The 16,406-nt window shown below is 39.8% G+C and overlaps 1 protein-coding gene across 2 annotated transcripts in view; it reads right to left on the bottom strand.

Annotated features, from left to right (window-relative positions):
• The window catches only part of plce1 (phospholipase C, epsilon 1), a 78,771-nt gene that overhangs the window by 22,858 nt on the left and 39,507 nt on the right, over window positions 1-16,406 (bottom strand). Inside the window, exons 9-16 of one of the 2 annotated variants that reach the window (XM_085171170.1) lie at window positions 6,957-7,111; window positions 6,567-6,725; window positions 2,750-2,895; window positions 2,473-2,620; window positions 2,254-2,364; window positions 2,025-2,134; window positions 1,806-1,922; window positions 231-272 (exon numbers count right to left, since the gene is read on the bottom strand). In XM_085171170.1, coding sequence (XP_085027296.1) covers window positions 231-272; window positions 1,806-1,922; window positions 2,025-2,134; window positions 2,254-2,364; window positions 2,473-2,620; window positions 2,750-2,895; window positions 6,567-6,725; window positions 6,957-7,111 — 988 coding nt within the window. The remainder of the gene's footprint in view (window positions 1-230; window positions 273-1,805; window positions 1,923-2,024; window positions 2,135-2,253; window positions 2,365-2,472; window positions 2,621-2,749; window positions 2,896-6,566; window positions 6,726-6,956; window positions 7,112-16,406) is intronic. The other variant, XM_085171171.1, reaches the window with a different exon arrangement.

The following is a 16,406-nucleotide window of genomic DNA, read 5'->3' as shown; positions in this document are numbered from 1 at the left end:
AATCAGACATAAGAAATGACCTGCATCTCACAACCAAACGGAAACTGAACCTATCCTGCAGGCATTGGCTTAATCAAGCAAAAAAAAAAGAAGAAAAAAGTACCATGCATTAGTCACTGCTCATTCCTTCACTTCATTGCTCATGCTTCTAATTAAACCGTAATCTGAAACATACTGATGATAGCAAGCATTGTTCGAATTCCAGTAAATTTCACTGTGAAACAACTTACAAAACATGTTTTTTTTCTGGAGTCGTCTTAAATGAAAAGGAACTAGAAGGGGAGCAGGAAACAAAGAACGAAGAGAGGATGTGAGACGAAAAAAAGAACGCATAAAGAGTTTTCAATAGTTTTTTGAGGTCTTTTTTTAAGTGGGTGCTGGTGGGAAAAAGATCCAGAACACAGAAGAAAGGTGATTTTTTTTTAAAACTGTAGTCTATGTTTAAGAAAGATACACACTATGAAGCTTCTGTGCTAACATCGAATAATTTGTCTGAATCTGAGAAAACAGTTTATAAACACATAAAATGGTCCAGGTTTCCTGACTGCAAACATAACAGATCACAGCTGGAATTAAATGACTTTCTACGTCCTCCAAATTCCAGCCTTTGTTATTAGCTACCTGCCACCAGAATGCTGACAACAACCAGAACTCTGTTCCTTCCTGTCCTGACAGGAAACTAACCTGTTATCTATTTTTTTTTAACTCTGCCCCACACAGATTTCATGTCAACATCACTTCATCTCAGTAACAATCTGCAAATGTGTTCCTTTACAAACCCGTTATCTCGCGCTGGTGTTTATACAAGAAAACTGCGCACTAATCCAAAATAAGACTTTGGTGAACATCCAGCCTACTTGGCACTTGAGGATATCCCCTACATTTAAAATAGCTGTGCATTAATCATTAAGGCTTAGTGGCTTTGTTAAATGTTAAACTTTTGTCTATCGCTAAATTGCAGTGCCTTGTTTGCTTCAACAGAGGCTGTTGTAGCTGCACATTTGTAAGCTAGCTAATGAATGCACTGCATCTATTGTGATTTTGCTCAGAACTGCGCTACCAGCAAAGCCAAGCCCTCACAGCATGGCAGTATTCGCAGTTCTGATATAAATCTGTATATAACATTCTTCTGCTGTGTCCATGAGTCATTGTCTGTGAATGACCAGCAAAATAAAGAATCCAATTTTGGAAACAGACCTTTGATAGAAAGGGTCACGGTGCTAAACAATACAATCTTCAGGCTGCCGTAACAGAGGGCCAAAAACGTAACCAAAAATGTAAAATAACACAATGGTAAAGTGAGAGCATGAGTATTACTAACTTTTGTGCAATGTGAGAGCAGGAAGTCAAAATAAAAGTCAAAAGAAAAAGAAAGAACAGCAAAATGTTGCTTTTTTTGTATTAAATCAACACATCAGCATGATGAAGCAGAGTTCATCGACAGTTGACAAATAGTAAAAATAAAAGCCAGTCAAGTGATTCATGACGTCCTTAGGTCTTGGTGAATTTGGTCGCATGCTATGTACCATTTAAAACTTTCTCCTGTATGCCTTAAACTACTTACACGAACATCCCTTACACTGCGTTAAAATACACACTATCCTTCAACTGGAAAGAATCAAGACCCGGTCACGGTAAACAGATGCTATTCTGGGATATTCTTTAACAAGACACCTCATTTTTCTAGGGTCTCATACCTGACACTGCACGCTGAAATATCTCACAACAAAAGCTTGGATGGCACACTAAAAAAAAAAAGGGGGGGGGGGGGGGGGGGAGAGAGAGAGAGAAGAAACTGAACTAACTGATTGTGGCTGCGGTCTTTGAAGGAGTTGTTTCTGGAGGCAGGGGACGGGCCAGTAGAAGACGGACTGGTGGACGCGTCATCAGGATCTTCTGCCTCTAAACTCCGGTTGCAAGATCTAAGGAGCAGGAACAGTTGAGTCAAACAGACAGATAAAGTAAAGAACAGGAGAGACGACTGTGTCAAACACCATCGCTTTAGTCATTAAGCATGCACATACCTGATAATCTGAAGGATGTTGCTCACAGTAGCTTCCTTCTCTGGCACATGGAGCCCATCTGGGCCAGATCGAGACAAGTAATTGCGCTGACCGCTGTAATCGGACACAAACTGGAGGCAGAAACAGCAGAGCAAGATGGATTGTACTAACAGGATATCAAATATGTAATGTAGTGTCAGTTTTATCAGATCTGTGTATTTTTGCGAATGACTGCGGGTGTTTTCTGCACCTCTATCGAGTATTCTGTGTTATCAGGAGATGGTTTGAGGCTGATGATGCTTGCTGTGCCATCCAACGCTTCACTTAGCTCCTTTAGAAAAACCCCACAGAATGGCACAACCTACAGTGTATATGTGTAAGAGAAAAAAAACCCAAAAATAAAAATTACAGTGCAGCCAAGGTCAGTGAGTTAGAGGATCAAATGTCATTGGGGTAAACATAGGCCCACCTTGCATCCTGGGATATTAAGAGCTCTGGTCACAACCTTCTTGTACTCAGAGGAGGACTCATGCTGAGCCATGGCATCCTTTAAACCTCTCATGGTCTCAATGTCTGACTGGTCCATAAACTGCCACATCTTCAGCACCTTACGAGATCTGAAGGGCGAAAAAATGAAACAAAACAAAACACATTGATATTTTTGTGTGAGAACAGTGCAGATAATAAATTGCCTGTATATTCAGTAGGTGGGTGTATTTGAGTTGCATCATTGTGTTTCTAAAAACCTGAGTCCAGCCAGGAACTCCATGACACCATTGTAGTTTCCCATGTTCCAACAGCATTTAGCGACATGGACCAGATATGAGAAAACTTCTCTTTTCTCCTCCATGGACCCTGCAGTCAGGACCAGCCACGTCACCCATGAACTCACCTGCGTGTTCAGAATTTCGCATTTCAGTATTGCCAACTGTTACAATCGTAATCAAGCACCAACAACAGCTGCACTTTATTGCGCTCTTATCTTACTTATAAAGTAAGCTGACACACAAACTGCAGAAAACCTCCCTAGTAACTCACAGCACCATCTTTGTCTGGTTATTCATCACCTTTTCCCTTGGAGTGAATAACATTTTGGCTTTAAAGAAACATTAAGTTCCAACATTGAAAATACCCAATATGGGGCTGTTTTTTTTAAATTATTATTATTGGTATAACTTGCACTTTATTGTCTTTTGAATGCATTACAAGCAGAAAGAGTTTGAAACATTTGCATTTTTAAAAATATGAATAAACCTCATAGGAAATGGAAAATAAACAGGTTATTTTCTACTCTATTGAGCACTCAAAACACTATACAATTTGTCTGTAACTTATATGCCCCTAATGTTTTGGAATTATTATTGGAAAGGCTTGTAATGCCTCCATAGTTGGTGTGATTACAGCTGGAGACACATATACCCACTGGTGTTGGATAAAGGAGGGCATGTGGCATAACACTCTGCCAATTCAAATATATTAAATGACCTGTTTTGGCGACCCCTTGTAGCAGGGGAGCGGCCGGAAGTATATATTAGAAATGCTGTTACTGTACTAGTGCAATATGCTGCACATTTCTATGACAATTTATTAGTGGAATATCCACATAACAGGTGACATCATACTAAATCCCTGGATAACTTTTTAAGTGTGCTGGTGTGCTGTTACAAGGCTGGTATTAGGTATGATAAAACATGGGGGACATGGGACGACATCCAAAGGCACCTAAAATTCTTGAAAGTGTACGGTCATGTCTGTGCTCATGAATTCTGCTCTGGAAACTTGTGCCTAATGTGGCAATGTATGCACAGGACTGCACCAGCTAGCTTCACACTTTCACCCCAACACCTCTCCACACATGCACACACATAAAAAAGAATGAGATCGGATATCTGTCAGCTGCGCTGCGTCTCTACACTGACTGACCTCAAGCACAAGCAAAAGACATGACGGCAACAGCAGATATGCATCAGGCTCGACCTCTCTGTATGAGCACAGGTACACAACACAGGAAAAGATCAGATTTCAATCTGGCCTGTTTTAACTCTTTGTATTAGCGCCTCATGAATGCATTCGCACACAATAAAAAAACTAAAAAAACAAAACGCGCTCACACTAAAACTCTTTAATCCACTTGGAGGTGGTAAAAACATCCCCCGACCCAGAGATCTATTACTGGGTTACGTAAGGATCAGTAAAGCCCACCAACATCTGACCTGACAGGGACTAAATAAAGTCACACACACACACACACACACACACACACACACACACACACACACACACACACACACACAGGAACTATTCTTCCTATTGTTTCCATTTCCATACTGCCTGATGAAAAACTGTTAAAATGTTCCAAAAATGTTTCTCATACACTCCCCTTACCTGTCCATGAACTATAGCACAAACAAGCGCAGAAATCAGACACATGCATTATTAGATTTTCTTGTCTTTGACACTAAAATTAAAGCCCCCAGCCATAAGGTCCTTGGCCCATTGGACACTTTATGTTCCCCAAAACAAACTGCACGAGCCTATCAAGGTTCATCTTCGGGAGACTTACTGCAATTAAATAGACAGCGCTTTTAATAGGCTGATTTTATTAGAGAGCCAGAAATTCCTCTGACATTTGTAATCACTGTCAGCCTGATCAGATACAGGGAATCAGTTACAGAAATTCCCTCCTGGGGCTTTCGAGGTTTAAATGTTAACTTTTCAGTGGAGCAGAAGCTCGTTCTGCAATCTACTGTATTTGGTTACCGAAAAACAACACTGCAGCCCTCCAGTCTCTTATCTGCTACTCCCCTGCTCTTTGCGTGCCACGCATGAAAATCTTGTATCATGCACTTTCAGCATTATGACATAATGCAAAGCCATGTCAGCATCGGGGTTTTAGTTACACTCACCATCTAAATCATTCTGTCCATCTGCAAAGTGGCTTTTTGCACTACCACACATCAAGGGATCGCACTGAGTTGGCATCTTTTCAGGTATTCCAGATAGCAAAAGTGCGTATGCAGTGTTGTGCATGACAACAAGCAGGACAGGATGTGAGGATATATATGTACAAATGTACACAGAGCATATAATGGAACAGGAAAGCAGCAAAGGGTAAATATGAGATGATACAAGAATACAGCAACCTCCCATAGAAGCATGAAAAGGCAGTTTTGAAGAGCATTCTGATAGAATTGCAGACACACACTCACATCCAAATTTGGATCTGGCTATATGATCCCCCCCTCTTTGATCTTTGTCTGTGTGTCCACCTGTCCATCTGTCTGTCCTGTTGTCTGTCTGTCGCCATCTGTGCTTGTGGTATTAGTTCATCTGTGAGGGTCAGTTTCTCCTTGATACACGAATTACATAATGGAATATAACAGAGAACCATTACAAACTCGAGCACACACTGGTCCCGTCAAACCTAAACACTTTGGATGGACACAAAGAGGCCCAAACTGCTCACAACTCCCTGCTTCCCAATGTGTTTCTCAATCCTGTTTAACTGATTAATGTTTCACTCCCACACATGCCTTAAGAATGAACTCTATCAAAAAAGCTAGGCTTGTTCATTTTATTTGAAAGGTCTTGTCTTACAAGTGGGGAAATAAACTTCTTAATTAGTTACCATCTCAAAAACAGTGGATCCAGTCAGTGACATGAAACGTTTGTGAACTATTAATCAGGGAAAATAAATATAATAGTCAGGTGAATTAACTAATAATAATTTAACCTTGAAATATATTCCACAGTTCAAAAATGAAAGGTAAAACCCAACCTGACACAATTAAAGGCAGCTGAAGGTTTCACCAGTGCGAACAGGAGAGATTCAGTGCTGTCAATATGACTCTCGTTCCACTGTGACCATATATGGCAACACTGCACATTTGGAAAACTGTCTTTCGTGCTTCTCCTCTGGCTGACTTAAATGAAAACCAGCTGATGCGAAGAGGCATGCGACCTAAACATGACATCATCACCTCCAATCAATCTCTCTAGCACTTTCTCTTTCGCAGCAGTGGATTTGTGCATTTTCAAAGTCATTCACCGTGAACGAGGCGAGGCTCGGGGGTGTAACTTAAGCCGGTGAACATGGTCGTGAGTGAGTTGCGCTCATGATAGGTCCGTATAACTCGCACAGCAAATAAGAGAAAAATTGCCATTTCATTTTTTTTTATGTTACTGCAAGAACTGCATTTCAATGCCACTTAATCATCAAAGGACAACTAACTTATTAACTGAAAAGTGCTCTCTTAAGATGAAAACTATCTCCATATGGTTCCTTTGGCAGAACTTCATTAAATGCATCTGCGTAAGATGTGAGAGTCTCCTGAATGCACTACATATGTCTGTGTATATAAAAAGTCGCTCAAGGCTTTTAGTTGTTAAGCTACGTTTGTGCAGTGTCAATTCTCAAGTGCTTCTACCCAGTCTGAAATCCTGCTGTAAACCCTGAGCTGCGGAGAACTAGACAGGCTGTGTAACAGCCTTGTGTAACTACATTCACATGTGTGCTAAAAGATTCGTGGCGTGCAGACAAAGTAGAGAGAAAGCCCCACCCACCTCGTTGAATCGCGCCACCAGTTCCTCCACGGCGTTACTTCGCTGAGTGGGCATGGCGGGCGCTGACAGTGAAGCCTTGAGGTTTGGGTGGCGTTTAGTTTGACACTCTGAACTGCCCAGGTCTCGGGTGAGGAAATAGAGGTAGTCCAAAGGGAAGACCTGCAGACAGACAGCACGCTCTCAATCAATGGCTGGGATTGTTGTTTCATTACAGACACTACTTACCACCACCTACTATTCTCCTCATCCAACCTCTTTGCTAAACCTCCCCACAATAAAACACAGCTGTACAATTTCAAATAAAGTGTAAGGATCATGTTGATAGCTGTAATTGCACGTTCCTGCCTCTGCTTTCCCCCTCATGTATATTTTATATAAATTCGCTTATACCTGCTGGTAAAGCTGCTGCTCTTGGTCTGTGAGGATGCAGGCGATCTCCTCGGGGAACTGAACAAGGTGCCGCAGCTCTGCCAGCTCCTTACTGATCCCGCTTACACTGGGAGGAAGAGTGCTGCTGCTGGTCATGCTGCTGGCCAGCTGACGCTCTGCGTGTACAGATAAAGACAAGAAAAGATTTAGTCAGGTTATACATCAGCATCTATGCCCAACAATTCTGAGTAAAAGGGAGCTGTCAGAAATGAGAGCAGAGCAGAGACCATGCATGCACGCACCAGTTAAAAGCAGGTATCACAGGAGAGAGGAGGGATTAACAGTGAAACATTATCTTAACAGATACTTAACTTTCACTATAAAAGTTTAAAAGCCTTGTTTTTCTGGCTTTCTTGTGCATGCCCCAAGTCTTGTGATCCACCACTGCCAGTAAACTATACACTCTCTATTCCTCCATCCACCGAGAGAAGCTCCACTTCACCCACGGGAAGTAAACACCACTGATCACCTGCCAGATCCTATGTTTGGATTTCAGTTAGGCCCATTAGTCTGTCTGTTTACACATATACACACACACACACACACACACACACACACAAAACCTGTCCTCATCTCTGCTAACAAAGGACTAATGGACAGTTCCTACAATGGCGCAGGAGCTGCCAGGTAGACATTCTGTACATTGTTGGGATGGATGCCACATAAACAGAACTTTCTCACTGCAAGAGCTCAGTCAGGAAACACTCTTTGAGAATTTTCACCTGTGTTCAGCTATAAAACAGTTATTTTAGTCATTGGGAAAACCTAACCTCCCAAGCCTCCATGCTCCTACAAGTGGAAAAAAATATCTATAACATTCAGACAAAAGCAAGGAGATGTCACCAATATCTCTATGGTTAAGGATGTTGGGAGGAAGATGTTAGAGTGAAATGTCTGCCACAGAATCAGCTTCATGTGTTGAATTAATGGGAATTAGATTGCCGACAGTAAAACCTCGTGAAATCCAAGGAGATGTACTTGAAATAAAATGAACAGCAGGAGTTAGACTCTCTGGTCATTGTCAACTGTCATACACAGAAACCTTCCAACCCCCTCCCACCGTCACACTGATACAACACCGCGGATGCATACAGAAGCAGACGCACACTTAAAGGTCGTCCTTGGTAACCCTTGAGATGTGCAACAGGTAGGCATGGCAACAGCTGCGGCTGCTCCACAGGAACAAAACTTGCTTATTTACACAGTTTGATTTGTGGATCCGGTCTCACAGCTTGTGTAATGAACTCACGGTGTGTGTGTGTGTGTGTGTATTTGTGGGATAAGAAGACGGACACACTAAGCATAGGAGACAAGAAGGAAGGAAGGGAAGCAGGAAGAAAGGATAAATAATTTAAAAAGTAGGGAAGCAGGAAAATATCAGCTGAGGAGGGAAAAAAATACTTTGCATAAGAAATAAAACAGTACGATAGAGGAAACAGAGGGAAAAATTAACAAAGCAAATGAAAGAAAGAAGACAGATAGGAAGGAAGGAATCAGTAAAAATAGCTGGAAAGTTTATAGTTTACATTGCAGAGCAAGTTGTAGCCATTTATCACAGTTAGAGAGACAGCAGAAACCACTAAATCCTTTAAATGTCCTACGGAGAGACAGAACTGCAAGTTATAAATGATGGCGCATTACACAGTAAAAGGTCTGAGCACATTTTTCAACGACACTTGTGCATTTAATGAATCAGAATAGAAATAATTTGACAGGTGAAAAAGAGAAATGTGGCTTGAAGAGTCTGCTTACATAGATAGATTACGTAGAATAAATATGATCCCGTTTTTAACATGCAATTTCACACAAATGCTGTGAAACAAAACCATTTTAACTTAAACTTAAAGATCAGAAACTGAAAAGGCTGAATCGAATCCGAAGCCTAGATAACATAAAGTCGATGCTCTTCTTGTTGCCTTGTACAGATGCGCTAAAATACAGATACTTTTATAAGCTCTATCAAAATGAACTAACTGTAAACATCAGTTCCATTAGGTGACTTTAAAACAGTTAATTTGTGTTAAATAATTAAAATGACAGTGATAGTTTTTCTCATATAGATGATCAATCTCCACAATTCTACTCCAGAAGTGTTATTGCAAGCAAGCCTTGTGAAGTGGAAATTGAGACACCTCCTCAAATTAGCTATATGAATTTCATGACCATGCAGTGTTCTCAATCATTCATTTATTCATCCCTTTAAACAAGACAACACACAGATGGACGAAGCTGTCAGCCAAGGGAGTGAAGGGAAAACAAAAAAGGTCTTAAGAGATTCTGCAGAATTAATGAAATGCAAATGTGCATTAAAACAAAAAGAAACATCCAAACCGTAAAGAGGTGACAATCTATGTTTTCTGTCAAAGTAAATGGTAACATTTAATTAGCTTGCTTCGGGCACGCTATCTTTGAATTCTTCAGGCCAAGCTGCACACATACTGTACTATGTCAACAGTGACAAAAAAATAAACAACCGCACGGAGCACTTACTCAATGGAAGAAGGCTGTGGATTAGATTGGACTGAGGAAAATAGGGCGCAAGAGATCGAAAGAGCACGAACACGGACTAAATGACCATGATGTCCCTGTGCATTTTATGTATGTGCTTCCTCATCTATAATGCATGCGGAATATAAATATGTGTGAGTGTGTGTGTTTGCATTCTAAATACAGTTGTGGATCAAGTGCATGGTCTGAACATCCTTTTTATGGTTAAACCTCTGTTTTAACAAATAAGCATGCCACTGAGAGCTGGGAAAAGACAATGTTTACAGTGCAGATTTTCCTTATTCATTCTAGTTTTGTCTTCTGTTTTAAGGTATCAGGTTTATCTCACTTGTTTTATTTACATTTTGATTTTGATTCACATTTCCGTGCTGTGAAATAATCTTCTTGTTCTTGTCTGTCCCATAACATGAACAGCACCTCAATCAGCTGTGGCCCTTTTAAAACATGCTCTATAAATATTGGACTTGAGTTTGTGTTAGATAGATCAATAAGTCAGTTTTATTACACTTTAGTTACTTTTGCCACATTATTGACTTATTTCAATTGTGATCATCACTTCAGCAGTCTTATCAACCAGCACTGATTGATTACATGCAGTGAGCACATGCTTTGAGAGCTTCACCCTAATGCAAACTGAAGCAACGCGAGGAGACTTTTGTCCAAATGATCAATCAACATGAAACGAAACGGGAGAAGCATTTCTTGAGTGAATCACGTTTATTTATACTAACCAAACAAGATGAACCTTGAACATGATTGTTGACTTGCCAGCCAAGTGCATGCACACACACTGCATGTACTGTTCTCAGAAGTACGTTTAGAGCTGATGACAACTTCTCCGTGTGCCCTACATACTTGAGCAAACAGGTGCAGCGCAAACAGCTTTGGTCTAAGGTCTAAGGCGGTTTGTGTTGCACAAACGTGTCCTATAAATATATCACCAATATCTTGTGAAACATGCTATTTCTTTAAGTACTGTGTGAAAGTCTTGAGTTGCCCCTCTTTTAAAAATAAATAAATAAATATCTTGCTTCTCAGGATCCAGACTTTATTGTTTGTTTGTTTTTAATGGTCTTGATTAATAATTCTCCTGACTGTCTGAAGGTATTTTAAAGTTTTTGACAGCGATTGTTACTACAGTACTTGCCCCTGATTATTTTTATAGAATTTTTTTTTGTTTATTTCTTATTGTTTGTTAAGCCAAAGTACTTAAAGAACCAACTTTGAGTGGTTTCCTTAAGCATTTGCACCATTAAGGTGAAAACTTGTCATAGCTTAGAAAGGTCTGAAGTGTGTCCTTAAAAATATTTGCGGAAACTGGAAAAGCAGAGGACAAAAGAAGCAGCAGGCATGAGAAAAAACATACAAAAACAGCATTAACAGCAGCTTTCAGATAATTAACATTATCTGAAAGTCATGTCCAAAGCCACATCAGAATGAAAGAGCGGCTGTCGAGAAGCCATTCTTAAGGAAGAGAACCTGGGAGAAAAGGTCAAAGTATGCCATATTATACAAGAATTGGACTAAAAATCACTGCCAACAGACCTGATGGTGTAATGAATTCAAATATGAAACGTTTGTTCAAATAGCCAAACAGTAATTGTCAGTGAGTGTCTACAACCATCTGTAAAACATGGAGGAACAGCTACTGGTTCAATTTTGAAAATTGAAATATCAAATTAGAAAGGAAAAAGAAAAACAGTCAGATTTCGATCCACCATTCAATACTATGTAGAAAGCATCTGAATTGACTATAATCCCAAACAAAATGGCAATGCAATGAAAGCATATACGGATTCAGTAAAAACAAAAACACACACACAGTGGAACATTATTAGTCATGGATTGGCCTCCCCAGAGTTCACACCTCAACATTATCGAAGCATTGTGGGATCATCTTGGCAGAGAACGGATCAAAAGGCAGCCAACATCCAAAGAAGAGCTTTGAATGTCCTTCAAGAATCCTGGAGAATTATTCCTGAAGACTACTTATAGAAATTACAAGAAGTTTGCCTCAGAGAGTTCAGGCTGTGTTGAAGAATAAAGGTGCTCGTGCCAAATATTGACGTTCAAGCTCGTTAGAACTGTACAACTGTATTACCATGTTTGTTTGCACAAGTTTAAATAAACCGTTGCTCCAATTGCCCATTTCTTGGCAAAACATAAAGAAATGCGGAGTAGCTCTTTTCACTTTTTGCACACTACTCTATCTGCGAGAAATTTTAAACTCAATGGTCTTTGGCTCAATTAATGGCTTACCAGACCTTCATTCCATTATATGACCCGAGATATTCCCCTGCGTTTGCATATACACATGAAAAACACAGAAGTGAGCCCGATTCACACTAGAAAAATCAACAAGCAGTAGTACACAGCAGTAGAGCACAAACTAACACTTGCACAGCAGCAAACATAAACACTCAAGAATAAACAGTGCAAGTACTTGGAATTCACAACTGCAGTAAAATTCACAGACACGCAGCAGCAGCAGCGAACACTGATCTGTCTGACTGCTGGCTTATCAGGGAGTACACCACTGGGTTCAGATATTAACTCGCTTACACACAAAGAACGAGCTGCAGATGTAAGTGTAACATTCAGTGAGGACTAGGAAAAAAATAAAAACAAAGGTAAAGTTCAAGCTAATCATGCAAACAGTTCCAAAAAAAATCACACTGTCTTAAGTGTTGTTGCTTATTAAAACTGTCATTCATATAGGAGGTAATTGAGTTACATTGTCATGTGAATGAGGTCCATTTTTTTAAACACTGAGAAGCATCACAACTGAGAAAAACAAACCTCTGACTAAGTTATAAAGATATGTGGCAAAGTGTTTACTTTAAGGATCAATTCAATGTGAAGTCACCCAGATTTCTGCAGCTTCTCATACGTCAAAACGCAAAATACTTTCTCAAGGACAGTCTTCAAAAAGTTTGCGTCATTCGTCAAATGTTTAAATAACAAAATGACTTTTTCAAAAATTGAAATCAGCGTTTTCTACTGCCCCCTGCCTCAATTTTGTGACAACAAGCAACAACAGTTGATCATCATCACACTTTAAACTTAAGTCGTAAGTCTTCTTATATACAAAAAGCCTGATTTGTGTTTAGTGACATACGCATTCACTTTATCAGTAAACAACTTAAAATTACATATATAAATGAAGACATCTCTTTGAACAGCTTTGAACCTCACACAATAAAACCACAAGACAGTTGCATTGCTGAAAGTGTATGCCTGCATTCTGCACCAATTAGAAAGCAAGAACAGAAGTAGTAATAGCAGCCACAGAGTCCATGAGACTCTCCAGGTTTTAAAATGACTAATAATGAAACTTAAATAACTAAGTAACGTAATAAAGAAACACGTCCGTTGCTGACAACATATGTCACCAACGGCCACGATATAATACAGTGAAGTATGAAAAGTCAGCGGTAAATCACCACGTTCTCTCTGTCAACAACTGAATGAAGATGGAGGATCTGAATCAGACACAAAGCACATGCAAAACTGCATTTTCACTGTGCTCCACTGAGTCACTGAAACCAGCAGAAAGCCACAATTTCATTTCTCAACTGTGTGAAGACACTGCTCTGCACTGCAACTCACATTTCCACTACTCACTGATCATCTTGAAGTCCATTCTGTGAGAGTGCTTCATGGTTGCTAGCTACAGCTGGCCACGCTGCCTCCCACACTGACAGCTCAGTGCCGGGCTGACCGAGGTACACTCGTCCACATTTGAGCCACCAGTCCCGTCTCTCCTGCAGCTGCCTGTGTTCTCTCTCTCTCTCTCTCTCTCTCACCTACTCCATTTCTCTCTCTCTCTCTCTCTCTCTCTCTCTCTCTCTCACCTACTCCATTTCTAACTTGACCTCTCTCTAACTAACGCTTTATCTTTCTCTCCCTCTCAACTTTCTTTCAGTCACTCAGCTTCACTGCGTGTCCTCATCACCAAAGCGGTTTTTCTTCGATGTCTCCTGACTACATGCACTTCTCTTTTCCTCTCACTCTCTCGCTTGCGCTCTCTCTTATTACACACAATCTCTGTTTCTCTGTGTCTCCCACCCCCTCTTCAACGACACTATACATAGTTCTCAGCCATGCGCTACAGTCAGACCCAGCATACTATCCCACTACTCTGTCATAAATCACCCACATATATAGATCATTAAAAACTTTGGAAATCTACACAGCTGTGCTCCCTTTTATGTCCTTTACAACTTTATTACGTGAAATTACTTCACTTTTGTTGCATTAATCATCAGGTATAAAATAAATAAATAGCCAATTTACCCCCAGTCCCAAAAACAAAGCAGTATTTTTAAGCTTTACAAGTGAAAAAACGTAATGACTGTGCGTGTATCATGTCACAATAGGAATGTCAATGTATATTTAGTTGAAATGGGCATACGAACAATACGTGTTTTTGTAATCCCTGAGAGTTTCCTTTTGATTCCCCACCACATCTGCTGTCAATGGGTCTTAAAAGCAACACAATGTACAATGACAACAGAGAGGAAGAAAGAAAATGAAAGAAATAAGGAGAAAGAAACACCAACATTGAGCTAGAAGGATAGCAGCCTGTAAACTAAAGCCACTTACTTCCTTCTGAGTAGTACAATGCAGGAAATGATTTCAAGAAAATCACTTTAAACAACCCCCACTTAGAGTTGACATAAATATGGCTAAATCCCACTGGTCTTCAGTTGAGGGTTTTTTTTTTGAGTCTGGATGCTTTAAGAGGAAAAGGCACCGCAGACGTAAACATTTAGTGCCAGGATTACACATACACTATTTGAAGAGTTACACCTCCTTCACAGTCCTGAAGGATCGCACATTTGAGGGCCCCGAAAAGCGCTATATAAATGCAATCCATCATCATTATTATTATTATTTAAGCAGAGAGTGTGTATATGTAAGGAATATATTTTGTTTTGACTCTACTTACACAACCTGCTAGCATTAAGAGGAGGAATAAATACATCAGTCTTCACCAGACTACTGATTTAACACAGCCATGATAATGTGTAAATGTATTCAAATATTATATCTAAATCTAGTAGCTGCAAAAGACGAGTATATACTTGAAGCCCACTAATAAAGCAACACAGATTAATAAAGGTTAATGACAGAACTTTTATCGCTGCAAACCCAAGCTGTGTGCATCAATTGAGCGTTAAATCATAAGATAATTTGGCACGAGCCTGTTTTCTGGAATTACAAATCTTGTGTTAGCCGGCTGACTCGCTAAGGCAACACTTCAGTCGAGCCCGTGGAGAAGCCTTCTTAAACAATGCAGGAAAAAAAAGCAAACGGCGCTAAAGTCAGGCTGGAGTTGTGTAAGCGACTTATCTGCTGAATCAGGATGTGAGAATGAAACTGACTCATCTGCAAGCCGTGGTTTGGTGAAGAAAACCACTTTGTGATTGGTAGCTCAGTGGTTTTCAAATACTCTTGTCAATTGTTGTTTTATTTTGTCATTTTTTTAAAGCAATTGCACTGGCAACATGCAATCTATGCATGAATGCCTAATCAAAGTCAAAGCTCTTGTTCAATTATTAGCATTTTACACCTGCTTTTGAAGTGGAATGAGAAATTCTCATTTAATTTCTGCCTTTCTACCTCACTCAAATCTCTCCATAGACTCCAGAGTTGCACATCCTACATTTGTTGTAATCTGAAGCAGACTGAAAATGGTACACGTATAAAGTAACATTTTAGCTCGTAGTGCGGGTTAGCTCCAGAATGTTGTGAGATCCTTTGCAGAACATGCAAAGATTTAAAATATCTTTGCATATTCTGTATGCAAACAAACAAACAAACACAATGTATACAGAAGCATATAATCACATGTGCATTTTCATATATCAAACATGAACAACGCTTGGCATCAGCTGATCCGGCGTCAAGCTTCCCACGTTTTATAAAGACGAGTGCCATGAAACATAACTGCAACCCTAACTACCAGCACTCTCCACAGTGCGGTGCGCGCTCTCCATTGGTCTGCATTCCTCTTTACCTGCATGTTAGCGGCATAAACCACCCTGTCCTTACCCTTTTGCTTCCAAATGCCAGTATTTGTGTTCATAGGTGTCACACGTTTCCCCTCACCACAACATGACTGTCACGCTGACTCAAACACATGCCAACATGAGTTGCATTTATCATTTTCAAAATGGTTCTCCCACTCTACCTCTAGAACCAAATGTTGATGCAACAGAAAAACATAACGCATTTATAGAAATATATGTATGAGGAACGAGCAAAACCCTTTCATTTCTTTAGAGCGACAGGGCAGTAAAGAAGCCTTGCACAAACACACCACCTTTCAGAACTCATGGGAAAACTAAGAATAGACCAAGGCTAGTCTAGCAATAATCTTTGCAGTCATTTAGAGCGTTTGTAGCAGAGACGCAGAACACGTTTCAAAATAAATAATCTGTATCGAAAATCCCAAAATTGTCATGTGCATATAGTCTGAATACACTAGGACCAACTTCTCATAATCTCAATCTTTATATCATCTGGTATAAGATCCATACTCTAAATATAAACATACAGTGGACACACAATGTGCACAAGGAATGAATTAAGGAAATAATCTGTAAATAAATCTGTAAATATGTCTGCATATGTACTGTTTACTTTACTAGTTACTTTAACAGCTACATAACTTTGATTGTAAAGCTTTAAAAAAAAACATAAAGACCAGAATCAGGTTGGAGCACTGAAGAGAGGAACAATACCAAAAATGGTAAGAAAGCAATAACAACACCAACACTATCCAAGTTTGAAACTTAATGCAGTACTTGCCCAAACTCGGGATAATAAAATGTCTTTTATGACATCAGATAATCACTTTAGCCTTCACGTCTTTAAACCTGTGCCCTGACAAAATGT

Source organism: Neolamprologus multifasciatus, chromosome 8 (genome assembly GCF_963576455.1).
Source record: "Neolamprologus multifasciatus chromosome 8, fNeoMul1.2, whole genome shotgun sequence".
In the NCBI taxonomy this organism is placed as follows: domain Eukaryota; kingdom Metazoa; phylum Chordata; class Actinopteri; order Cichliformes; family Cichlidae; genus Neolamprologus; species Neolamprologus multifasciatus.
This window is presented reverse-complemented; position numbering and strand designations above follow the sequence as displayed.